We start from the raw sequence: 27,197 nt of genomic DNA on the forward strand, positions 1-27,197 counted from the left end.
TGGGATTTAGTATGGTGGTCTTTTTAATACGTCAAAGATTCTTAATCTGACGTCCTTGGTTGGACTTCAGGATCTATGAACCTGCTGAACTGCATGCAAAATTGGAAGGATATGCATTTTTTTCTATGGAAAGAAGTAGGTGCTTAGATCAGATTCTCAAAGAGATTTAGGGTCCAATTAAGATTAGGAAGCACTACAATCCTCTAGGTCAGCCCTCAGCCCTGCCTTCCCTGCAGAACCTGGAGAACTCCTGGGTAGAGCTGCTCCTGTTCTGAACTTTGATCAGAATGGGGGTGTATGTACGTGAGGGACGGTGTTCTCTCCTGCACCATGTATCCCCTCCTGATGAGCTGATACCGGCACTTTTCCTGATAACAGGCTCAGAGTGAGACCGTGTCTATGGTGACAGAACCGAGTGTGCTGAACAGGAAGGTTATAGAAATTTCTTGATATCAGCCCAGATGCCAAAGCTGACTCTGGACATACTCAAAACAGTTTCCACCAAGATGGGCTCTGTCCCCTGGGAGACTGAGGGAGCAGGCGAGCCAGCAAGCACTCAGTTAAATGTTGTCTTAATTTGGAAAGCATAGAGGCATAGAGGGACTTTTTTCTTAAATCAATAGTCAGCCGTTCTCCAGCACCAGGAGTGCAATGCAGTACTCACTCAGAGCCTGGGGGCAGCTCAGAGATTGACAGGCAGCTGCCTTGTCTGTCACCCAACTTCAGTTTGGCAGCTCACTGACCCTGCCTCTTCTCTGGCTGAAATAAGAGTGATGTGGCAACCACTACCCTTGAACCTCTGGAGAGAACCAAATCCCACAAAAGAGAGGACAGGAGGAGGGAGAGGCTTGGCCTGGTACATAGTGTGTACCTAGAGAATAGATAAGCATTTTCTAGCTCCTACTAAATTTTGGGTACGATGGGGGAGAAGCAGTAGGACATGATCAGAAACACTCATGTAACAAACATTTTGTATTTATTGAACAATTACTAAGTGCCAGAAGTAACACAGGGAACCGTGTGTGTGTGTGTGTGTGTGTGTGTGTGTGTGTAGGTGGTGAGTGGGGGGCAATACAGAATTATTCATTCAAGTTATTTCAAATTATTCATTCAAATTACTTCAAGTACCTACTATGTGCTGGGTAGGCTTTGTGCTGGGCACTGGATGGGGCGGGGGGTTGTTGAATGTATATTTACTGAACATCTGAGTGTCCCACACTTTATTAGCACTAAAGATATAGTGAACCAAATAGCCTTGTTCTCATCGTAGTGTCAGGACTCCCTGAAAACAGCATCTCCGGATAGGGAAACTGAGGCAGTAGCGCTTCCCACAGAGGTCTCATTGGTGAGGGCGCCAGGCTTTAACCCAGCATCCTGACCCAGGCTGGCCCTGCTGATGGAAGCCACCTCCCTCTCGTCCTCTCACACTTCCTCTGGGGCACTGATGATGAGTCATTAATAACAGAATTTTAATGGCAAAAGCACAGCAGTCCCCAGCTCTGCCAATGAGGCCCATCCCCCTGGTGCTGGATCAAGACCGCAGTGACTAACAGCCAAGGATTTTTGGTCCCTTGACAACACCTTTCTCACAACTCTGCCATCCTCTTTCCACAGGAGAGGCTCTTCCTTTTTAAGTTGGAGAGTTTAAAAATATCCTACCCCCAACCTATGGTACCCCAAATTGAATCAGTATTTAGCTCAGTAGTGACTGAGTGGGAGGGAAAGCCATTCCGGGAGGGCTGCATCTGGTCTTCACCACAGGACACCGAGTGTCCAGACTGTGAACCAGCCCTTGGCCCCGGCTATGGCTGCAAGGAAGTAGTCAGAAAATCCAAAATGACCACAGAGGGGAGGAGGCTGGGGAGTGGGGCTCCACAGGGAGGGCACACAGTGACATTTCATGCAGAGGGTGCTCCAGGAAGGCTCAAAAGCAATCTGTAGGGAAACAGGCTTTGGGCTCAACTCAGTGAGGGAAAACATTGGGTTAACCGAGTTCTTTACTGGAGGACTTCTTGGAACCTCAAATATGCTGATGTATATTGTGAATCTATAAAAAGGGGACGTCTGGTGCAGCGTTTCCCAAACTTATTTAACCACAGAAACCTTTTTTTGTTTGTTTTTTGGCAGAGAGCTTGGTGCACTGCACAGCTTAAAACTCTGAGTTTGAAACCTCAGGTTTCCTACCCTGCACGGGGGGCCTTGCGCTGAGTGCTGGGGACACTGGAATACAAAAACAAGATCCCTGCTCCCCAGGAGTGCCATCTGTGGCAATAGCGGTGAGCCAGTGTGCAGAGAAGCCCTGAAAAGGAGGCAGGGAGCAGGCGAGAAGCTGGAGCTAGAGGACACTTGGGCTCCCCAGGTGAAAGGGAGGTGCTAGGAAAGTGTGGCAGGACCACTTAGAAGTTGGGAGAGGTGGTGTGGGAAGCAGAGAGGGAAACGTGGACAACTTTCCCCGCTCAAATCTTGCCTTTGAATTGGCCAAGCTGGTTGGTCTCCACTCAAACAGTCATGGGATTATGAGGAGTCGGTCCTCTATCCCTCCCAGCCCCCACCCTCAACCACATCTATGCTATTCAACTTGGGCGAACATCCAGAAGCCAGGGAATAGCTATTCACAAACTCAGTAATTGGACTCATTAGCGTTGACTCAGAAATCTTTTTTTTCCCTACGTCTCTCTCTTAGAGAAGCTTTTAAGATCCTTTAAATTGGTTAATGGAGAGTTTAGAGATGAGGGCGGAGCCTCAGCTTTCAGCTCCCCCTGCCCATCTCCCTGGCTCTTCCCAACATACTCAAGGGCAAGAGTGGTTATATAATCCCATATCTGTTTTGTTAAACACCTAGACATTTCTGGCACACGTTTCCCAAACGGGGACCTCAAAATCACACTCTCCAGCTCTAGGACTCCTAGCATTCAATCTACATTTACTCTCCCATGACTAGGACAGTCATAATGCTTTCACATAAAATTGCAGTCTGAACTAATGGACAAGAACCCTGGGCCAGGAGTCAGGAGGCCCAGGTCCTCATCCTGGCCCAGCGACTCATAAAGTCATGCAACCATGAGCATCATTGCCTCCCGGGCCAAAGTGAGCACAAAGGTCCTCTCTGTGGTGAAATGCCCTTGCATTTGTCTTGTAAGGTAGGAGGGCAGACACCATTGCCTTTGGTATACAACTAAGGAAGCAATATAGAGAGTCAGATCACTGCTTCAAGGTGACATGGCCAGGCAAGTGGCAGAGCCAGACCTGGGTCTTCACATACTTTCCTCTTCTTGACTGTACTGGCGCAGGTGCTTAGGGTTTGGGGGAAGGTGGGTGGGTAACTGGCCTCTTCTTCGGGACTCAAGTTGTGATATCTCTCTGAGAACCCACAGGCTCCATCTTTAGGGCTGAGGTGAGAAGTTCTGAAAGTCAAGCAGATACATCCAGGCATTTGGGCAAGAAACTTCTTCCTTCCAAATCAAAGGTGAAATGAAAATGATTATGAGCTCATGGGGGATGAATAGAGGTGAATGGTGGAGCTAGTCTTGAGGATGGCCTAATTCAGTGTTTTCTAAGTGCCAGCCATTCACGGAACCGCCCCTATGATTTTTGCTACCTCTCTGGACCTGTGCCCCCTTTTACGTTATGTTTTTCTTTAAACTGATTCACATTTTTTTTACAGTTAGCTTTATCCTAGACAGAACATCTGTCAAACTACAGGTCAATATGCTAGTCATATTTTTATATTATACATTAAATATGTAACTACTGAAATAGAAAATATTAATTTGAACACCACCTAAAATCTTCTTGTGAACCAGGGATACACACATCAGACACTGGTAAACAGCAGTACAGGATTAAGTGTGAGAAAACTAAGGCATAGGAAGGGAGAAGGTAAGTTATTTGCTCAAAGACAAAGGCTAAGGTGAGCACAAGGGTCTCTAGACTCTTCAGTAGGGCTTTTCATAGGTCACTGAATGCATCCTTTGGTGCACAGACCAGAAATGACTGTGGATGCATCCAAGGCTCACCTGTGAGGCTACCAAGTAGGGGGAAGATCAGTCACTTACTAGCCATGTACGTGAAACTGCTTGGGAACCTGAACTCCCGCTGTAATTTCTACCTGGAAAGGGTTACTGATGCTTTGTTATCCAACCTCCTGCTCCCGCTGGCCCCTAAGAGGCACCACTGAGTATGTTTTATCTCACCTTAGCCAAAACCTAGTCTTACAACACTCCCTTCCAGTGGGTAGGGGGGTGAGAGGATAGTCCTGCTGGAGGATTCCAGGCTGGCTCCGAGATGCCCACTTCTGCAGAGGAGGCCAAGGTTCCCTGTGCTTGAGGCATGTGGTAGGCGTGAGGTTCCTGCTAGCACGGTGTTCAAGCTGCACAGGGAGGGGCTGGAGAAAGACTTCAGTCCTGTAACTGTCAGGTCGCTGGGCCCTGGGGCTACAAGAAGAGGTGAGAGCAACTCTTACTCATGCTATACATTCTTGGACTCCGACTTTGGAGCCAGCACTTCTTCAAGGACTTGGTTCCCCAGGCATTGTTAACTCCCAACCCCAGTGACTCATGAGTGAGCAGGGCTCTCAATTACCCTAGAAGGGTAATTCAGGCAACCTTGGGATATTGTCTCTCCTACAAAATCATCAGAGCAGCTACCAGTTGTTCAATACCTACTGTGCTGTCAGCCTGTGCTAAGTCCCTTAGAGTCAACTCATTTAACCCTTATGACAACCTAATGAGTTAGGTGCTACCATTACCTTCATTTTTAGAGGTGAAGAAACTGAGGCACAAAGCCATGGAGTCCAAGTTCAGTGACAGTGGGGGTTAAAACTCAGGTTTGACTGGGCACAGTGGCTCACACCTGTAATCCCAGCACTTTGGGAGGCCAAGATGGGTGGATCGCCTGAGGTCAGGAGTTCGAAACCAGCCTGGCCAACATGGTGAAACCCCGTTTCTACTAAAAATACAAAAAATTAGCCGGGTATTGTGGTGGGTGCCTGTAATCCCAGCTACTCGGGACACTGAGGCAGGAGAATCGCTTGAACCTGGGAGGCAGAGGTTGCAGTGACCTGAGATGGCGCCATTGTACTCCAGCCTGGGCAACAAGAGTGAAACACCATCTCAAATAAAAATTAAAAAAAAAAACAAAAAAAAAACACTCAGGTTTGTTTGACTCCAAAAGCCGCGTTCTTTTTTTTTTTTTTTGAGACGGAGTCTTGCTCTGTGGCCCAGGCTGGACTGCAGTGGCTGGATCTCAGCTCACTGCAAGCTCCGCCTCCCGGGTTTACACCATTCTCCTGCCTCAGCCTCCCGAGTAGCTGGGACTACAGGCGCCTGCCACTATGCCCGGCTAATTTTTTTGTATTTTTTAGTAGAGACGGGGTTTCACCGTGTTAGCCAGGATGGTCTCGATCTCCTGACCTCGCGATCTGCCCATCTCAGCCTCCCAAAGTGCTGGGATTACAGGCTTGAGCCACCGCACCCGGCCCTTTTTTTTTTTTTTTGAGACAGAGTCTCGCTCTGTTGCCCAGGCTGGAGTGCAGTGGCACGACCTCAGCTCACTGCAAGGTCCGCCTCCCGGGTTCATGCCATTCTCCTGCCTCAGCCTCCTGAGTAGCTGGGACCACAGGTACTGCTAACCACGCCCGACTAATTTTTTTTTTGTATTTTTAATAGAGACGGGGTTTCACTGTGTTAGCCAGGAGGGTCTCGATCTCCTGACCTCGTGATCCGCCCGTCTTGGCCTCGCAAAGTGCTGGGATTACAGGCATGAGCCACCACGCCCGTCCCCAAAAGCTGCGTTCTTAGCCACCACTGGGGTTGGAAATGATTAGGAGACCAGAGACTACTGCTACCTACTACTCCGTCACAGAGTACTGAGCTCAGGGAATGAACCTGTTGGCTTGGACTTGGGTCTGTACCTGCAGCCTCCATGGAAAAGAGGGCTCGTAGCCTCTCCTGAGCGGCCTCATTTCCCAGAGCTGCTGACTGCCGGTAACATCTCAAGGCCTCTCCCAGATTCCTCTGCACACCAAGGCCTTTCTCATAGCAAATTCCAAGGTGGTACCTGCTCTGTGAGTCCTAAGGAGAAAATGGACAAACAGATAAACACACGCAGGAATGAGGAACTGAAATGCTAAGGTAGGAGGAAGGTGAAGTCAGGCATGCTGGGACTTCATCCATGCAGGAAGAAGACCCAGCCTTGGCCCGTCCCATAACAAGGGATCTCTACTGTGAAACACCAGAGGCTCAGAGCTCACCCAACACAAAGGAGAGGAGGATCCCTCCACCCAGGGAGATTCCAGCCAGGGCAGTGTGGAGGCTTCTCTTGCACAGGCTGGCTGAAAGCATGCACAAGGAAGACGACAGGAAACAGCCCAGTTACAGGCAACCTGGGAGTCGGGCTCCTACGTTGCCCTGAAACAGCAAGGAGGCGAGGGTGGAGGGTTGTCTTCCCAAAGGCCCTGTGCCTTCCTGAATCTCTGCCTGGGAGGGCTGACAGAAAAAGCAATTCTCCTCTAAATAGCTATGCTCAGCCTGGGCGCAGTGGCTCACACCTGTAATCCCAGTACTTTGGGAGGCCAAGGTGGTCAGATCACGAGGTCAGGAGTTGGAGAGCAGGCTGCCCAACAAAGTGAAACTCCGTCTCTACTAAAAATACAAAAAAAATTAGGCGGGTGTGGTGGTATGCACCTGTAATCCTAACTACTCAGGAGGCTGAGGCAGGAGAATCGCGTGAACCCAGGAGGCGGAGGTTGCAGTACGCCAAGATCACGCCACTGTACTCCAGCCAGGGCAACAGCACGAGACTTCATGTCAAAAAAAAAAAAAAAGCTATGCTTTTTGCCCCAGCTCTGGATCCTCGATTCTCTCTCCTCTCACTGAGAACTATGCTCCTGGTAGGAATAGGCTCAGGTAGGTAGAGGTAGAGGCTGGGTGTCCAGTAGCCAGACTGTGCTCCCATCACGGCTCTACCATTTACCAGCTGTGTTAACTCAGGCATGTGACTCTAACTCATGGTGTCTCAGTTTCCTCACCTATAAAGTGGGATACTAGTAGCACCTACCTTATTAGGTTGCTGCAAGGATTAAATACACTATATGAAAAGTGCTTACATTCACTATACGAATCATATTCACTCTCCCAGTTAAAAAAACAAAACAGGCCAGGCGTGGTGGCTCATGCCTGTAATCCCAGCACTTTGGGAGGCCAAGGAGGGTGGATCACGAGGTCAGGAGATCGAGAACATCCTGGCTAACACGGTGAAACCTCGTCTCTACTAAAAATACAAAAAAATTAGCCAGGCATGGTGGCGGGTGCCTGTAGTCCCAGCTACTTGGGAGACTGAGACAGGAGAATGGCCTGAACCCAGGAGGCAGAGCTTGCAGTGAGCCAAGACTGCACCACTACACTCCAGCCTGGGCAACAGAGCGAGACTCTGTCTCAAAAAAAAAAAAAAAGAAAAAAAAACGAAACAAAACAAAACTTATTGACTCCCAACCACGGTCCCATTTCTCTTCTACCCTCCGCAGTCAAATTTCTGGGAAGACTTGTCTACACATTCTCCCCCTACTTCTATAACACACAGCAGACTCATGACTACAGACCAGGTTACAACACAGCAGTGGACACACGTAAGGCCAAAACACCATCCCTGCATCGCTGCTCAATACAAACCCAGAAAGACACAATTCCCTGTGGGGTGGAAGAGTGTCAGGTCTGAGTCCCAATACAGTGTCACACAGCAGGTGACAGATATCCTTTCGTGCATTTCTCCTGCTAGCATGCTGGTCTGATCATCTGGTGGATACTTGGTGGCATTGGTCCCCTTTGGGCAGCTACTACAGATACTTTGGGCAACACAGAGTAGACAAGGAAAAGCATTCTGATGCCCAGGAGTTCAGCGAAGCTATCAGTGTGTCGGCCAGAAAACAAAGGAAGCAGCAGTCCGCTATGTAGGGAGATTACAGTTCACGCATATATTGCTTGATTTAATCTAAGACTCCTGGTCCTTCAAGATGCAACTCAAAAGATACACTGGTCAAATACACTTGAGGAATACAGCAAATTACAGATGACCTTTTCAGTGATCTACAGTGACATAAAGCTTTGAGACTTCCTGCATGAACTGTTTAACTCAGTACTTCCCAAACCCATCTAACCATTTTTTTCCTCTTACGACTTATAAACATCCCAGAGAATAATGCTTCATGGAACACATCTGAATGTCAATGACCCCAGTTCACTAACAACCAGACATCCCCACCCACCCCAAACTGAGCAGTGTTCCCTGTTTACTGTCTCCACCTGATGCGTCTTCTGATTTCCCTGGGTTATCATCACTTGTAATGATGCGGTTTTCATGTGTACAGGTCACACAGCACTGTCACACCTGTTAGTTATCTCGGTTAGATTTTGATCCTCACAACCACCCTGTGAAGTAGTGGACAGGTAAGGCAAGCATTATTATGCTGATTTTACAAATGAGGAAACAGGTTTGAATCAAGAAGTGAGCAGGCCCAGTAGTGTGCTGGTAAATGTTGAACAACTGGCTCTCGGGGAGGGAAAGAGCTCTGCTTTGTGGCATTTAGCAATTCCTGTGGTGAAAATATTCCCACCATAGCAGATTTTAAGCCGCCAACAGCTCTCACAGCCTGATGCAAGCCAGCTCCGGCGTTCTACTGCAACTGCCCAAGGGTCATACAATAAGTCAGTGAGAGCTAAGTCGAAGCCAAGCCAAGGCTCCTATCAAACAATCTCCTAAGCACAGAAGAACTCAGTACCAGTTCCAAAATCCCTTCTCTTATCAGGCTTCATCCCCAACATGCTTGCCCACTAGAGAGCTCATACCCCATTGTTGGCTGCAAGCCAAAGATATTTCACAGCTCTTTTCTCATCCAGGTAGGGCTCCTTGGTGAAAAGCACCCTGAGGAAAGCTTGGGCCTGTGGTCAAGGAGAAAGGAAAAAAAGGCATCTTCGTCACTTTCGGGCTCCACAAGCCCCAGAGACCTTGAACAGACCCTGCCAATGGCACTCACCTCTCTCAAGCCTGAGTCTGCAGCCTGCTTCACCATGGACACTGCCCTCTGCTGCTCAGGGTTCCACGAAGAGGCTGGGTCTCGTAGTAGGCACCTGGCATAGCGGTACTGAGCCAGGCTGTGGCCCTGGCTGGCAGCCAATTGATAATAAAGGGCTGCCTGGGGCAAAGGGAGAAACACCCAGTCAGCTGGTAACTCTGTACATCTTTTTCTTTCAGTGAAATTTTAAAAAATTATTTTAATTAAATAATACATAATAATTATAGACTAGTCAGAAAATTCAGATAAGCCAAAAATTTAAAATATAAACCAAAAATAGAAACATAAAATCCCAAGAAATTCAGCCTCCTAAAGATCATTCTTGCTTAAAATTTTAGTGTACAGCCTTGTAAATATCCTCTCACATGTATGTGTTAGACATACACACATACATTTTAGACATCTATGCATTTGCACGCACATATGTCTGTGTGCGGGGGGGCAAAGAGAGAGAGACTTAGATCATACTATACTACTTTATAACCTATTTTTTAAACTTTAATGGTACATCATGAATGTCTTTCCCTGACATACATATCTAGCACATCATTTTAAGGCCCAAATAGATGTAATTAACCAGTTTTCGATTGAAGAAACTTTCAGGGTTTTTTGGGTTTTTCTGCCTTCACATACAACCCTAAGAAATACATTCTTACATATAACCTCTTTGTGTTCTCATCCCACTTTTTAAAAATTCATTAATCCATTCATCAAGATGCTATTCTAGGCTGAGGATATAGTTGCAAAGAAGAAAGGCAAAATCCCTGCCCTCCCTGAATTTTGAGTCTAAATTCCTGGAAATTAGGAGCTTCTTTCTTATTTTTCCTTCGCAGCTTGGCTAGAACCAAGTGGAGAAAAGAAGCCAAACTTTCCCCCATCCCTGCCCACTGCTCATTTCTAGACATCAATCTCAGCAGCCCAGCACAGGGGGCGGGCTTGGGGGCAGGGGAATACCTTGCTAATGTCTCTGGGGGTGCCTCTGCCATGCTCATGACACAAGCCCGCATTGTACTGCGCTTTGCTGTAGCCGCGGGCTGCAGCTTTCTGGAAGTAAGAAAAGGCTGCCGTGTAGTCGCCACTCTTCATGTTCTCCGTCCCTGTAAGAAGGCACAGGGCACAAACACTCACAGCTTCCTCAGTGAACTTCCCCACACCCTCAGCCAGGTACCTACAGACTCCACATCTGATTCTCCTCCCTTTCTTTTTTTGTGCCAGACATTTTACATATATATATACATATATACATATATATATATATATATATTTTGAGACGGAGTCTTGCTCTGTTGCCCAGGCTGGAATGCAGTGACATAATATCGACTCACTACAACCTCCACCTCCTAGGTTCAAACGATTCTCCTGCCTCAGCCTCCCAAGTAGCTGGAATTACAGATACCTGCCCCCATGCCTGGCTAACTTTTGTATTTCTAATAGAGATTGGATTTCACCATGTTGGCAAGGCTCGTCTCAAACTCTTGACCTCAGGCGATCCACCTGCCTTGGCCTCCCAAAGCATTGGGATTACAGGCGTGAGCCACTGTGTCCAGCCCTTTGCATATATTTCTATCCTCTGAATATTTCAGTGGTTTGCCATAGACTGCAGTGGGTTCTGCCCTGCTATAAACCACTCCTCCTTCTCTTGGTAATAGCATCTAGATTTCCCATTGGGAACAACCCATCCCCTAGTGCTATCAATCAATGTGCTTGTGTTCTTCCTAACCACGGAGGTTCTTTCTCAGGAATCTGAACCTTGATCTGGTTGGGACAAGGAGAGAAAACAGCCCTTGTAGGTTTATTCTGACAGCAGCACTCTGAAGATACTGCCTATCAGCTGCTGCCTCTTGGGTCTCTGGAGTTTCCCTGATTCCTGTCCTTTCTGAGGCTTGGCAGGTCAATAGATCCCAATAGATTCCTTTTGTGCTTAAGTTAGCCAGAGTGGGTTTAGGTTGCTCATAACCAACAAACCCTAACTGATACAAGTGATACCGTTAATCTTGTTTTATGAAGAAATTGGGAGCGGTAATACAGCAGTGTCAAGACCTGAATGCAGGCACGTCCAACTCCAAAGCCCATGCTCTTTTCATTGCCCAAACAAAGAGGAAACAGGAAAGGATCAGGGCACGGCCAATTCTCAACTCAAAGCCTTTGCTCCGTCTCTCCTGCCTGGGATCTCTCTTTCCACGTCCACCATCAAAGCTCCCATCCTGTGTCTGCTCTAGAACCTTCAGACCACACTCAGGCTTTAAACACTTTTTTGGCACTTACTTAATATACCAAGACTTTTCTACAAACTAAACCATTTCAAAAGAACAAGTCCTGTCTCCTCAATTAGACTGTAAAATCCTGGAGGCAGAAGCAGAAAAAGAATGTAGAAGAAATAACTTCGCCTAGGGTGAAGGCACCATACAAATGCAAAACATGATTATGGCTTATGCTCCTTTTGTGTTCTGCCACCGTTCCAAGTGCTTGCTGAATACATGAATATATGAATGAAGGGATGGGCAAGAAAATTCTGAGAAGAGACTCTTTGCCCATCAAAATCACATAAAGCTAATGAGGGAGAAACCAGGTTCCATTCAGCCAGCAGTGAATTAAATAAAGTTGCCTCCCTGCTGCCAGCAAACTCATTGTCCAGGGTTGACAGAGCCCTCTGCCCTTGGGGAGAAGACTCAAGAGTGCAAAGGATCCCACCATCCTCCTGTTTCCCACCTGGCTCATTAATATACCCAGATCCATCTACTCTTCTTGCTCCCTCCTTTTTTTCTTCTAGACCATGCCACGGACAGGTTTTGTTTAGCTGTCACCAACAGCGCCTATCTGGTCTCCTTTTTCCTCCCTGGCAATCCTACAATCCATGTCTGTCTATATGGCAGCCAGAGAGATCTTTGGAAAAGTACATCAGATCGTGTGACTGCCCCCTTTCCAGCTCTGGCTTAAAGCCCTCCAAAGACTTCCTGTCTCACTTAGAAAATCCACACTCTTTACTGTGGCTCAGAAGACCTCACTTGATCTGACCCGACTGCTTTTCTGGCTTTATCTCCTTCGGCCCTTCTCAAGATCTCTAAGCTCCAGCCACACTCACCTTTCTTTTGTTCCCTTAGCAATCAAAATCCGATCCTGCCTCAGGATTTTTGCGCTTACTTTTCCCGCCACTTGGAAAGCTCTTTCTCCAGATTGAAACAAAAGTGGCTGCTTTTGTGACAGGTCTTAGATCAAAGGTCTTCTGCTCAGTGAGGACTTCTAAATCAAAACTGCTCCTTGTTCAAGTCACTAATACATTCCTTTGTTTTATTGTTTTCATAACATCTATCAACATCTGAAATTCTCTTTTTATTTATTTCTCAATTATTGTTTTTCTGCTCCCTGAGAATAAGGACTTTGTCTTGTAAATCACTGTATCCCCAGTACCTAAAATAGGAACTGGCAAAAGGTAAATGCTCAATAAATTTGTTGTGAGTGAATCCCAGCCTCTTGCCTATCTGCCCACTAGACCCCAGCAGATGCTGTAGGGAGTCTGAGTCCCCACATTAGAAGGCCTAAAAGGAGCCTAGTTATTGCAGAGACCAGGACAAATGGTGGAAAGGTGTCTGGAGTCCCCACATGAGGGTAAGAGGTTCCTGTTCATACACTGAGGGTCTGCTCCAAACCCCAGGCGCCTGTTCTTTCCTAAGTGTGGCAGAGAATGCTGTGTGCCCTCCAAGATGTATTTTCTCCTTCATACACAGTAACTAGTCTCCTCGGTGGCGAGGTGTGGCCATGTGCCTACATTCTGGATAAGGATTTGTGAAACGTCTAGATTAAAGGGAAGGAGTGATCCTTTAGCTTCCCTACCTTGCCCCTTCCAGCTGGCTAGAATATGGACAGGAGGACAGGAGCTGGAACTGCCAACTGTGCCTCAAGTTGGCAGCCAGTTTTAAAATGGCAGGGCACATTTGCATAAGAATGGGTCCCTGCCACGCCAGATTTGTTCTACCTACCTGGGACCAAATAAAATCTCCCTACCTGGGAGAAAATAAAATCTCTCGTTTAAGCCACTCCCTATCCCGACTATATCTGACCTACCCCATACCCTTTCCACTTTCCCACCCTCCTGCCTTGAGCCAGGGTCCATTTGGTTACCCAGGAAGTTGAAAGCGATGGAAACACTGAGCTGGAAGATCTGCTGAACGGAAGTCACAGCCTCCTCAAGGGAAAGAGTTTTTGATTTATCTTGTTCCTGAAAAAGAAATATAAAGGCTTACCAAGGGATGGTTAACTGGGATTGCCGCCTGCCCAAGAGAATGTTAGGAGGAGCCAGGTGGCCAAATCTGGATAATACCTTTTCACCAGTGGGCTGAGGCTGGGCTGGCTTTGCCTTGGACTCGATGCTGCCACTGGCATGCAGGAAGCCAAAATCACTGGGACCTGCAAGGGAAAGGCCAACACCCGGCCAGGGCAAAGGAGAAAGTTGTATTTCTTTTCTCCGACTCTTCCAATCTACCCAGGCTTTCCATCCAGCACCCTCGCCGGAACCGAAATAACCCTGAATCACCTCACAAGGCATGGGACCTCACAGGAGTGCCAATTCCCTTCACAGCAACCAACGTCCCTCTGCCCAGTTCACCACCACCACCCCCTGCCTTCTGCTGATTCCATGAGGCAGGGACATACCTTCCTCAGAGGGCTCCTGAGGACGAGCTGCTCTCAAGGAGTTGTGTGAGAAGTTCCGGGGCTGAGCTGAGGCTTCTTCCTGGCCGAGCCTGGGCTCCCTGAGGCCAGTGTGCCTGGGAGCTGGGCAATCAGGGCTGGGGAGGACGTGTTGTCGCAGTGCTAGAAAGAGCCAGCAAGAGTAGTCAGGTCTGGGCCAGGCACAGTGGCTCACACCTATAATCCCAGCACCTTGGAGGCCCAGCACCTGAGGTCAGCAGCTCAAGACCAGCCTAGCCAACATGGTGAAACCTCATCTGTACTAAAAATACAAAAATTACTGGGTTGCGGTGGCACACACCTGTAATCCCAGCTACTCGGGAGGCTGAGGCAGGAAAATTGCTTGAACCCAGGAGGCAGAGGGTGCAGTGAGCCAAGATCACACCACTACTCCAGCCTGGGTGAGAGCAAAACTCTTGTCTCAAAAAAAAAAAAAAAAAGAGTGATCAGGTCAGACGAGGATCAGTGCAGGCTGCTCGGGCTTGACTGAGTCCTCCCTGAGGTTTTAGAGGCCATAGGAAGAATTTTGAAACTCTTGTGATACTTCCTTCACACTCCTCCTTCTCTGTTTCCTTGGCTTCCCTCCAGAGGAGTCTAGAGGGGCCTGTATTTGTGCTGATCTCCCACCTAAGCATCAATCAGTCCTCTGCCTAAATTCTTCAGTGGCAGGGAGGCACCTACCTTACTCACTGTTGTAGCCCCAGTACCTAGCACTTTCTTTGATAGCAATATTGCCAATGATTATCATCATAATAAGGATAAGAACTAATGCTTAAACTAATAATTACTGCACACTTACTATGTGTCAGGCACTGCCCTAAGTCCTTGACACGCATTAACTCATTTAGTCCTCCCAAGAAACCTATGGGGTGGGTTTTATTATTACCCCAATTTATAGATGAAGAAACTGAGGCAGAAGGAAGTTAAAAGTGACTTGTTCAGGGACATAAGACTAGTATGCAGCAGTTTTGGGATTTGAACCTTTAGAATCTGACTCTAGAGCCTCAACCACTAGGCTATGTTGCCTCTGCACCATGGCACATAATAGGTGCTCAATAAAGATTCATTTATTGATGAATGACTGAGTGACTGACCAGAGAATAATTTAACTGGTTGAATGTGGGCCAGGAAGCCACACCCAGAATCTAAAGTAGTCTGGATCCTGCAGGGCTCCCTCGGTTGGAGGTGATGGGAGGAAATGGAAAGACACTGAGGGGTAGGTGCGGCCCACACCCTGGGTGGAGAGAACTGCCCCACATTCCTCTTCCTCTGACTTCAGATAGGAAAGGCAAGGAGCTGCTGATGGCTCTTTTCCTGAGGTGTGTCCAGAGACACTTCCTGGCCCAGAGAAACTCCCAGTCCAGCCCTCCTGTCCCCAGGACTGAGAACTCACAGGAGCAGGGGTGCCACAAGGGAGATGAGAGGAAACGGTCCAGGGGACTGTGCCAGGAGCAGTGTTCTACCCGCCGAGGTCCTGCTGGCAGGGATGCCTGGAAGTGGATCTGCCTTGCCAGCTGCAGGGCCAGCACGGCCAAAGTGCCCTGGGAAAGACAGCACATTAAGGACACAGTCCTTCACCAGTCAACTCCATCAGACCTGGCCTTACACTCAAACATCACTTCCTCAGGAAATCCAGGTGGGGCAGCTCCCGGACTACAAACTTTCACAACACCCTAACTTCCCTGGAGCCCTGACCACACCGGCATTTAAACAATCATCTCCACAGTTATTTATCTAAGGTCTGTCTCTCCTGTTAGTCTATAAGCACAACATGGGCAGGGACCATGTATGTTTCACTCACCAATGTATCTCTGGTGCAAAAGTATAGCACAGTGCTAAAATATAGTAGGGACCTAATAAGTACAAACTGAATACATGCTTGATCAAGTGACTAAATAAGCAAAAGACTAAGCAGGCAAAAAGATAATGGGGTAGGTTGGCACCTAGTTGCAAATATAGCAACAGGTCAGAGTTCCCCATTAGGCTCTTTCCACTCTTGCACAACCCCTCCTTCCACCAACTTCCATTCCCCTAATCAAGTCATCCCAGCACACAAACATCTCCAGGTGTAAGCTTTGTGAAGGTGTTTCTTCTCTGACAGGTCTGCAGAAGACCTGAGCTAGCTCTTATCCCAGAGACTGCTTGGTTTTCCCTGTCTCCTGTCTCCTTATGTTATGCTTAAGAAGGTTGCCTCAGGGTCGGGCGCAGTGGCTCACACCTATAATCCCAGCACTTGGGAGGCTGATGCAGGTGGATCACTTAAGGCTAGGAGTTCAAGACTGGCCAACATGAAGAAACTCCATTCTACTAAAAAAATACAAGAATTAGCTGGGTGTGGTGGTGCACACCTGTAATCCCAGCCTCTCAGGAGGCTGAGGCATGAAAATTGCTTGAACCTGGGAAGCAGAGGTTGCAGTAAGCCAGGATTGCACCACTGCACTCCAGCCTAAAAAAACACTGAGGCTGATCCAGATACTTACTTGTTGCTACAGGCACTGCACACAATAGCAAGTAAGACAGACATAGTTTCTGCCCTCATGAAGTTTATACCTTGTGTTTAAAAAGACAAAACACAAGTACAGAGAGAAATAAATACAATAACTACTAATGATGCTAAATGCCAAGAAGGAAACCAATCAGGGAGCTACACAGAGCATAAGACGGGTCCTGACAAGACAAGGAGTCAGGGAAAGCTTCTCTGTGGGGGTGACATGTGAGATAAGGCCAGAATTGTGAAGAACAGAGACAAGTATCTATGGTACTGAGGACAGCTTGCGTGCAGATCCTTTCATATGAGCAGTAGTGACAGAGCACAGGGATGGCATTGGGACTTCTGGAATCCAGGCCCACTTCCTACTTCTCACTATGGGACAGCCCTAGGGCTCAGATCTTCTTTGGCAACATGGGAAAATGCTCCTCTCTTCAGGGTGTGATATGGCCTTAGTACACAGCTCCTCAGAGAGAGGTAACCCTGTCATGGAGACATCCCAGGCTCAGCTCTGCTGATGTCACCAATTTACAGATGAGAAAGCCAGGGGTCACAGAGGTCAAGTCATTTGTCCAAAGTACACAGCATGAAAGCAGCAGGGATGAGCTGTGACAAACATGAGAGTGATGTGTGTGTCAACTTCATTCAGAAGACCTTATATGCAGAACTTTTACCTGGAGCGTTGCCTGAAAAGCAAAGACTCTGCCCTATGAGACCTAGTATTCACTACTAAGAATCTGACCTTATAGATCAGTTTCAACAAATATTTATTGAGTAACTATTATGGGCTAGGCTCTGTATTAGATGCAGCAACCAAGCAATAGAACATGAACTCCAGAGTTAAATCTGGCTCTTCCACTTAACAGGTATGAGACCCTATGCATGTTACCTAATATTGCAGAGCCTGAGATTCCTCATCTGTAAAACGAAGGTGATATTTCCCTTGTAAAAATTTTGTAATGATTACACAAGATAATGCATGTATAATACTTTACATTAATAAATAATACTATGAGGGCGCAGTGGCTCACACCTACAATCCCAGCACTTTGGGAGGCCGGGGTGGGTAAATCACTAGGTCAGGAATTCGAGACCAGCCTGGCCAAAATGGTGAAACCCCATCTCTACTAAAAAACACAAAAATTAGCCAGGCGTGGTGGCACGTGCCTGTAATCCCAGCTACTTGGGAGGCTGAGGCAGGAGAATTGCTTGAACCGGGGAGACAGAGGTTGCCGTAAGCCGAGATCATGCCACTGCACTTCAGCCTGGGTGACAGAGCAAGACTCTGTCTCAGAAAAAAAAATAAAACTAATTAAAAAATAAATAAGTAATTTAAAAAATGATGCAATGTATTATTATTTATTGTAAGATCCATGAAGGCAAGAATATATCTATCTTGTTCTCTGCTATGTCTGTAGTGCCTAGCAAAAATGCCTGGCCCAGAGGAGGTGTTAAATAAACATTTACTGAATGAAATGAGGAAAACATACATGGTGGGGGTGGGGAAAATGGCAATATCTACTTGAATATGCTCCAATACCATGGGTTACTTGTGAAATGGACACAGTGATTCCCTAGCCCTTGTTTCCAGGGTAGGCTGTATATCCATGCAGGATCATTCTCATCTACACTGAAGGTCAAGGACAAGGCTGGGGAAGCCTTACCCAAGATATGGCATCCCACAGGGTGTTTGGGGAGACACGGGCAGACATCCATTGGAAGGCATCCTTCCATCCATGGGACCTTGGACCCCCACTCGTGCCTGGGCCATGTGGACCCGACCTAGATGATGAAATAAGAGGCTGTCAAGTAGGGGCAAAGGGAGACCAGGGACTGGGTGCGGTGGCTCACGCCTGTAATCCCAGCAATTTGGGAGGCTGAGGTGCGTGGATCATGAGGTCAGGAGTTCAAGACCAGCCTGGTCAAGATGGTGAAACCCCGTCTCTACTAAAAGTATAAAAATTGGCTGGGCGCAGTGGCTCACACGTGTAATCCCAGCACTATGGGAGGCAGATGCAGGCGGATCATGAGATCAGGAGATCAAGACCATCCTGGCTAACATGGTGAAACCCCGTGTCTACTAAAAATACAGAAAAAATTAGCCGGGGGTGATGGTACACGCCTGAAATCCCAGCTACTTGGGATAATCGCTTGAACCCAGGAGGCGGAGGTTGCAGTGCGCCGAGATAGCGCCACTGCACTCCAGCCTGGGCGACAGAGCGAGGCTCCGTCTCAGAAAAACAAAATAAAATAAAATAAAAATTAGCAGGGCGTGGGGACTGGTGCCTGCAATCCCAGCTACTTGGGAGGCTGAGGCAGCAAATTGCTTGAACCCGGGAGGTGGAGATTGCAGTGAACCGAGATTGCGCCGCTGCACTCCAGCCTTGGCAACAGAATGTGACTCAGTCTCAAAAAAAAAAAAAAAAAAAGGGAGACCAGGGGAGGAAACGAGTGGCAAAATGGCACTATCTTACCTGTCACGGTTAGGCACAGGAACCAGCAAAGTGGAGGAGGTAGTCTGAGGCCCATCTGGGCTGGTGGACTTAGGAGTCACCCTCCAGAGGCTAGGTCCCAGCGTACGGGGAAGAGCTGAAGAGAACAACCAAAACTCAGGCACCTCAACAAGAACCCAGGAATCACTGTCATCTGCCTCAGCAGAGGTTCTTAAACGTGGATACACATGGGAATCTTTTATCTACTACAGATTCTAGGGTAGTACCCCAGAACCAATAAACTAAGATTTCTCAGGGTAGAGCATCCACATTTTTTTAAAGCACCCATGTGATTCTGCTGCTCTCCTATAGATGCCAACCACTTTTCTAAGATAACCAAACGTTCATACACATACTCTCACTAATGTTTGCGTCTCTTTGTCTCTAAACCCCTCCTCTCTTCACTGGCTATGCCTACACCATTGGCCCCTAATCGTCTTTCATTCATTGAGTCCACCATCTCCTGCCATTGGACTCCACCCCCTCCCAACAGTCCCACCATCTCCTTGGACTCCACCCTCTTCTCGCTAGGCCCACCCACATCTCAAATTCCAACAACCCCTGACTTCCCCGCCCTCTTTCAGGCCCCACCTTCCTTAGCTCTAACCCCGCCCACGATCGCTTCGGCTGTTTCCTCGGTCCCGCCCCCACTCCAGTTCGGTCTTTGCGGCCTAGAGTGATGCTGGCCGCTGGGACGTCCCTTACCTCGGCCCAGGAGTCCCGGGAGGCGCCACATGTCGCTGCCGGCACCATAGAGAGCTCGCAGCCGAAAGGGCGAGGCTAAACCTCGGGACAGCGGCTACAGAGGCCGCTGCAGCGCCCCGAGCGGCCGAGTCCCCGAGGAAGCTTTGAGCCGGCCAATTAGAAGGGAGCCCGGCCGGAAAGACGGCGCTACAGGGAGGAAGTGCAGGGCGGAGGCGTATTCCGGGCCAGCGGGGAGGTGACGTGCCGCAAGGGCATGGGGATGTGGGCCCAGGCTGCCGTGGGGGAATGTCCTTGGCGTTCCCAAGCAGAGGCTGGGGATCGCAGGTGGCGAAGCGAGCCGCTCGGAAGCAGGAACCTTGAGAAGCGGTGCTGGAGCGACTTCGGGGGAGCAAGAGGACCTTGCAGTCCGTGAGGCCGCGAACAAGGAAAGGCTTCCCCAGGCCCTAGGCTTGAGGAGGTGGGAGTAACCAGGCTCCGTGGGCGGAGGAGAGGACCCCCAGGGTCCCACAAGCGAAGCCAGTAGTAGGCCGAGCTTCCGTCCAAGGCCACCTGCCTGGAGATGCCAGGCCAGGGCCCGACTGCGACGAGAAACCGCACGGGGCAAGGCTTTGATTCTGGCTTCTAGCTCGGGCCCAGCGTTGTCTCACTGTGCAGCTTCATGTCAACCCCTTACCTTGTCCGGGCTCCAATCCGCGCCAGATAGGGTCAAATGGAATGACTGGCCTGACAGGCTGAGATTCTTGGGTAGCTCCTTTAAAAGTACCTGACACACCACCCGCGCCCTATTAGAACCCTCGTCTTCAAACGTGGCAAAAGTTATGTATGTGTTTGTCCTTTTGTGGAAAAGAATAATTCCGGCCGGGCGCAGTGGCTCAGGCCTGTAATCCCAGCAATTTGGGAGGCCGAAGCCGTCGATCACCTGAGGTCAGGAGTTCGAGACCAGCCTGGCCAACATGGTGAAACCCCGTGTCTACTAAAAATACAAAAATTAGCTGCGCGTGGTGGTGGGCGCCTGTAATCCCAGCTGCTCCGGAGGCTGAGGCAGGAGAATTGCTTGAACCCGGGAGGCGGAGGTTGCAGTGAGCCGAGATCGCACCTGGGTGAGAGTGAGACTCCATCTCGGAAAAAAAAAATAGCTCCTTTCACCACACTTGAATTCGTGAAATAACGGAGCTCACATTCAAGTGTAAGATGTTTAGATTTCCTCCCTATCCCCTTTCTCCAGGTATGTGACTTTAAGGTGGGTAGAAGTCTCTACGTGGGGTAAAAGTGTACTGGGGGCACCTACTTTTAGACCCAGGCATGTGGCTTGAAAGTTGTGTTAATTTGTTAAACAACTTTTTTTTTTCTTTTGAGACGGATTCTGTCACCCAGGCTGGAGTGCAATGGTGTGATCTCGCCTCCCAGGTTCAAGCGATTCTCTTGCCTCAGCCTCCCAAGTAGCTGAGATTACAGGCGCCCGCTACCACATCCTGCTAGTTTTTGTATTTTTAATAGAGACAAGGTTTCACCATGTTGGCCAGGCTGGTCTTGAACTCCTGGACCTCAGGTGATCCTTCCGCCTCGGCCTCCCAAAGTGCTTGGATTACAGGCTTGAGCCACCGCACCTGGCCGTTAAACAACTTTTGAACCATATATCAGCCCGTCCTAGGATGTGAGAAGACAGATGAGGAAAGAGCATTTGTGGCCTCCAGGAACTGGGTCCAGTGGATTAGTAGTGGGCTTTGGAGTCCCACAAATCTAGGTTGGAATCACAACTTGCTTACTTCATAGCTATGTTATCTTATGCATGTTCCTTAATCACACTAAGTCTCAAGAGCTTCATCTATAAAATAGGGAAAATAATACCTCATGCAATTGTTGTGAGGTTTAAATAAAATAATACATTAAAAAATGTTTAGCTTGGTGTTTCGGGAATACCCTTCAAAAAATAAAAAATAAATAAAAATGTTTAGCATAGTTCCTGGCACATAGTAAAAGCCCAGTAAGTGTAAGTTGCTATTAATTGTAGTAGTAGGGGAGTAAGTAGGCAAGTATAATAGATTACGTTCCCATAGAAGCATGAGCAATGGGTTGTGGGACCCCTTGGAAGGCTTCAGAAAAGTAGTTACATTTGAGCAGGGCCTTTAAATATTAATAAGAGCTTGCCAGGTGGAGAAGGAAGAAAGGCATTGCAAGCAGAGGAAATAAGTAAAGGCCCAGAAGTTTGAATGTTGGGCGACTATTCAGAAATAGCCTTGCTTCGGGATTTGGAACGGCTGCCTTTCACATTCCTTGTGTTACTGTCTTCAAAATAAAGTAACAAACAAGTATACTGGTTCGGCTGTGTTCTTCCTTCTGAGTCTTTTGTACCCTCTTTCCTTTCAGACTATGCATAGTTTGTGTCATTTCTCAAGGCTCAGCCCAATCCCAGCTCTTCGGTGTAGACTCCTTAACTGTTTGAGCCTTCCCTGCTCCCTACTTTTCCCAATTCCTGTAGCACTTGATTTCTTACTACACAGTGTAGAAATAATTATATGCTGTCTTGGTATTTATCTCATTTGTGTAACTCTAGCCTTCCCAATTCTCTCAAGGCAGGAATGGCGTTTTCCTCTTCTGTGTCCCACATAGGGCTTGACGTAAATTGTCAGCCCAAAGAATATGTCCAAACAATGCCTGTTGACAGAACACCTTGTACTAATGATTATTACAGCCAAGGGTACCAGACCCCAGCCAGGGGATTTACTGATATGAGTAGAAATATATTCATTGCACATAAAAACATTAGTTGAGGGCCCTCCCTGTTTGAAGCTAGTAGAAAAGTTTTGAAGGAGAGACTAGGACATCTGCCCCCATGTATAGAATGGCATTATGGCATCTCTTGTCCCCATAAACAGGAACATCAGCAGACCACTTGAGTGAGGGTAGATGGCGAGGGTAGCTGGAGCCCACAGCAGACCACCTGTTCAGTACAGCCCATGGGAGTGGTGTTGGTTGAATGGCAGCTCCCTCAACTGCCAGACCCCAAACTCTGCTTTTGGATTGTGGCTCAGTCCCTCTGCACAGTCCCTCAAGTTGACTCAATCCCTCCACAAAGGTAAACTTTTGGGAACCTATTGGCTGCTGTCCAGTTAATCAGCTTTCATGATTACTACACATGCCATTGTGCACTTTGTGTACTCTCAGTACAGTGAGTATTCTAGATACTTGTTGCCTTCATTTCTGTAGGCATTCTTAATTTGCATTAATCAAATATATGATATATTTAGTGCTAAAGGATATGCTAAGTATGTAACAATTTTAAAACATGGATGTGGGCCAGGCGCAGTGCCTCACACCTGCAATCCCAGCACTTTGGGAGGCTGAGGTGGGTGGTTCACCAGGCCAGGAGTTCAAGACCAGCCTGGCCAACATGGTGAAACCCCATCTCTACTTTAAAAAGTACAAAACATTAGCCAGTGTGGTGGCGTGCATCTGTAATCCTAGCTACTTGGGAGGCTGAGGCAGGAGAATCGCTTGAACCCAGGAGGCAGAGGTTACAGTGAGCCAAGATCGCGCCATCGCACTCCAGCCTGCGTGACAGAACAAGACTCTGTCTTGAGGGAAAAAAAACCCAAAAAACTGGATGTGGTCCCTGCCCTCACAGAAAATAGCCTAGGAGTGCAAACAAAGTCAGTAGGCAATTAAAATACAGAGTGGTGTTTTAGTTACTTATTGCAGCATAACGAACACCCCAAAATTTAGTGGCTTAAAACAATCATCTCTCACAGTTCTGCAAATTGGGCTCAGCTGGGCAGTTCTGCTGGTCTCACTTGGGGTCTCTCATGAGGCTGTAGTCAGATGGCAGTCATATGAAGACTCAAGCAGGGCATTGGAAAGGCTGGGCCTCTTTCTCCATGTAGTCTTAGGTCCCCTCTGCTCCACATAACCTCTCCAGCTGGGTCGCTGAACTTACACAGTGGCTCAGAGCTTCCAAAAGTACACAAGTGGAAGCTGGCAGGAACTGGCATAGCATCACTTCTGCACTCTGTTGGTTAAAGCAACTCATAGGGTCAGCCCATAATCAGTGAGGGAGGAGAAAACACAAGGTCACGAATACTGGGAAGTAGACTTGGAGCAAGTGCTGTGGTGAAGAAAGTACAGAGTGCAATGGGAACACCCGGGGAGGCCCATAACCTAGGCATGGAAGTCAGGAAGACTTCCTGGAAGCAGTAATGCTAAATTAACCTGAATGATGAGTCCTGGAAACTAACTAGGTGAAGAAGAAGAAGAAAAGAAAGCCCAATTCAGCCAGGGGACACAGCTGATACAAAGTTCCAGAGAGGCAAACAAAGCACAATTTAAGATCACTGTAGCTGGAGCTGGGGAGGGAGGCAGGGGGTCATGGCGATGGGGTGGTGATACGCCTTTAGTCTGGAGAGGTAAATGGCGCTGGGTCATAATGTCTTGTAAGCCTGTAAGACATTTGGACTCTGTCCTGAATGCATGGGACATCTAGGAAGGGTTTTGGCAGGGGAGTGACCAGGCCAGAGGGATCCAAGAAAGGCTATTGGCTGCTGTATTACTGAGGGTCAAGCCCTCATTTTCACCCTGTCCCTTCTAGGCTGGTGACCTCACCTTCAGCACTGAGAAAGCTGAGTCATCACCTCAGCACTAATACTAGTACTAGCTCTTTTTGCTTTTGCTTTTTATTAGTGGAGATTTTGTTTTTATTTATTTTTTATTTTTTGAGGTGGAGTCTCGCTTTTATTTTTTGAGGCGGGTTCAAGCAATTCTCCTGCCTCGGCCTCCTGAATAGTTGGGATCACACACCCAGCTAATTTTTGTATTTTTAGTAGAGACGGAGTTTTGCCATGTTGGCCAGGCTGTTCTCGAACTCCTGACCTCAGGAGAGGAGGTCTGACCAAAGTGCTGAGATTATGGGTGTGAGCCACCTCACCTGGCTGGGATTTTTATTATAAAAGAGTGCAAATGCCATTATACAAATATTTTTGTTTTAATTGCTTTTTAAAGAACGTATCATAGAAAACCTACCTGATAGGGATCTGGACATGGGGTTGGTCAGGGGTCAATTTATTTTTATTTATTTATTTATTTATTTATTTATTTATTTATTTATTTATTTTTGAGATGGAGTTTTGCTCTTGTTGCCTAGGCTGGAGTGCAATGGCACGATCTCGGCTCACTGCAACCTCCACCTCCAGGGTTCTAGCGATTCTCCTGCCTCAGCCTCCCAAGTAGCTGGGATTACAGGCATGCACCACCACACCCAGCTAATTTTTGTGTTTTCAGTAGAGACGGGGTTTCACCATATTGGTCAGGCTGGTCTCGAACTCCCGACCTTAGATGATCCGCCCACCTTGACCTCCCAAAGGGCTGGGATTACAGGTATGAGCCACCACACCCAGCCAGGGGTGAATTTATACTTAAGTGTGATGTATATTAAGCAAGAGCCCACTGGCAGGGAGCATAGAGCAAGCCAAGCTCAGTGGATTTGACCCCTCAGATAAATAATAGTCATTGAAAAGCTCCTACTCTAGTAAAAAGTCACATAATACTAAAGGCTTATATCAAAAGACAGCAGACCTCTGCCACACGCTCTCTACCCTCTAATCCTACTCTCTAGAGGCAATTATTTTCAACTCTGTGAAGTGTCAGAAAGCAGCACAGGAGAGCAGGGGTTCTAGAATTGAATTGTCTAGCATCCAACACAGCTGTCTCCCTTAGCAGCTGGGTTATCTTGGTCAAGTTCATTATAATATCTTTTCCCTCAGTTTCTTCATCTGTATGACGGGAATGATAATTGTACTCTTCTTATGAGATGACAGAGTTAAACTGCTGGGCACATGATCTATAAATGGTAGCTGTATTTGATGATGACTAAGAAGAATCTAACTTAAGAGCAGCTGTGAGTACACCTAGATGCTAGTTGCACACTAAACAAATAAATGTAAGGCGTGTTTATGATTCGGCGGAAATGACAAGAACACAGTCTCGGTTGGAGAGGTCTGTCTCTTCCCTTTGTTCTAAGGCTAAACTCTGTTTGTTCTCAGTCCCATTCCCTTCCTGTCCCTTTTAGAACCTTGTCTCTATTATCCTGACCCTCATGCCAAAGCATACATCTTTCTCCTACCTTTTTTCTTTCTGCCTGTGAAATATACACAGGACTTTCCAATCTTGGGGGAAAAATCCTTTACTTGATCCTCCTGCCCTTTTCAGCTACCATTCTGTTTCTTTCTCCCACTGCCAGGTTTCTTAATTAAGTAACACACCTGCTGCCTTCCATTTCTGCATGACTCCTTCACTTTTCAGCCTTGTCTCCCAGCTTCCATCCCTGTTCTTCTGACACAGGGGTCACTAGGGTCATCAAAGACCACCTCATTAACCACCAGTGGACCTTTGCTCAATCAGACACCTTGACCCAGAGCACTTGACTCAGTTGACCATCCACTCCTTAAATCTTACACACAAAACCTCATCATCCGCTTCCATTTTTCTGCTATTGTGTAGTTTCCCCAAGACACCCAGGAAAGGAATCTTGAACTCACTGTTGGCTCAACTCTTCCTTCTCTGCCCTCCCCAATACTAGTTTTCTGTTTTCTTTTTTTCCTCTGGTTCAGGTTCTCTCATAACCCCACACCATTTTTGACTCTTACTGCAAGTATTAGAAACTCACTGAAGCTAGTTTTTGAAAAAGTTTTATCAGCGTATGGAAGAGTGGACAGGACATTTAATGAACCCCAAGGGCAAGAGACAACTGGGACCCAGGAAAGACCAGAATTATGGACTCAGGAGGCAACAAAGTGAGCCCTTTCTCTCTGGCTTTCTTTCTGGAATTCTCATGATCTGCCCAGATACCCCAAAGGTGTCAGACACTCCCATACCCAGCAAGTCACTGGGTTCTGTCAAAATCACCTTCTTTTGGATCAGACCCTTAAATCTGTCTCCTCTTCAGCTTCCCTGGTCTCTACATCTCTCTAGCAGTGCTTCTTCCTCCTTCTGACCCCCTAGTACCAGCATCGTCCAGATGTCCATTCTTTCCCTATTGCTCTTAAACTCCCTCTGTCCTGTTGACTCTTAAATGAAAATACAGTGGTTAAGAGCTTGGGTTCTGGAGTCCTAATAATCAGGGTTTGAATCCTCCACCACTTTCTCAGTTGTGGGAACTTTGGGAAGTTATTTGAATTTTTTGAGCTTCACTTCCTCATCTGTGAAATGGAGCACATGTAAAGTGCTTAGTTAGCACAGTGCCTGGCACACAGAAAGAATTCAAAATGGTGACTATCATTAGCCTTACCTTTGTCCTCTTTGCTGAGTTCCAGTTCAGCCCTCCACCACCTGCTAGATTTATCCATTAGATGTCATGCTGTGACCTCAGATCCACCTGTTAGAATTCCCCAGATGCTAGTGGAAGATGCAGCTTTCTGACAGCTGGAGGGTGGGGACGCTCGAAAAAGGCAGGTGGTCCTATAGAATCCTCAAAGGAACCCTGTACCTGACCTCAGCCGAGACGGCCCTGAAGAACAGCTCCCCCAAAAGCCTCCAAACCCTGTGCTGGCTGACTCTTGGGTTCTAGGAGGGCAGGCAGAGCTGCCATTAGGAGAGCAAATGGAGGAGGATGTGAATTCAACCTTTAAAAAAAGCCTCAGGTGGTGAAAGGAGGTGTAGCAGGATCAGTGAAGTTTGGAAGTGGGTGAGAAAGGTGAGAGCAACACCCTCAAAGAGCTGGGTTTAGGCTGGGGCCTCCCTCAAGCACTGGGGATTTGGCAGCACGGAAGTC

The 27,197-nt window shown here is 47.7% G+C and overlaps 1 protein-coding gene across 2 annotated transcripts; it reads right to left on the reverse strand.

Annotated features, from left to right (window-relative positions):
- Positions 1–959: 959 nt before the first annotated feature.
- DELE1 (DAP3 binding cell death enhancer 1) lies at positions 960–19,630 on the reverse strand. Of its 2 annotated transcripts, none has more exons than XM_023193093.3 (13): positions 19,439–19,630; positions 18,716–18,830; positions 17,906–18,023; positions 15,147–15,294; positions 13,718–13,876; positions 13,386–13,471; positions 13,187–13,283; positions 10,022–10,164; positions 9,029–9,187; positions 8,841–8,933; positions 5,912–6,071; positions 4,194–4,433; positions 960–3,404 (listed from the first exon to the last, which is right to left on the reverse strand). In XM_023193093.3, exons 1-12 carry the CDS (start codon positions 19,467–19,469, stop codon positions 4,195–4,197), a joined length of 1,548 nt encoding a protein of 515 aa, XP_023048861.1. In that variant the 5' UTR covers positions 19,470–19,630; the 3' UTR covers positions 960–3,404; position 4,194. The 2 variants fall into 2 exon arrangements, with proteins under 2 accessions (XP_023048861.1, XP_023048860.1); XM_023193092.3 differs by having other exon boundaries at positions 960–3,452.
- Positions 19,631–27,197: the final 7,567 nt, after the last annotated feature.

This window comes from Piliocolobus tephrosceles, chromosome 4 (genome assembly GCF_002776525.5).
Source record: "Piliocolobus tephrosceles isolate RC106 chromosome 4, ASM277652v3, whole genome shotgun sequence".
Lineage (NCBI taxonomy): Eukaryota > Metazoa > Chordata > Mammalia > Primates > Cercopithecidae > Piliocolobus > Piliocolobus tephrosceles.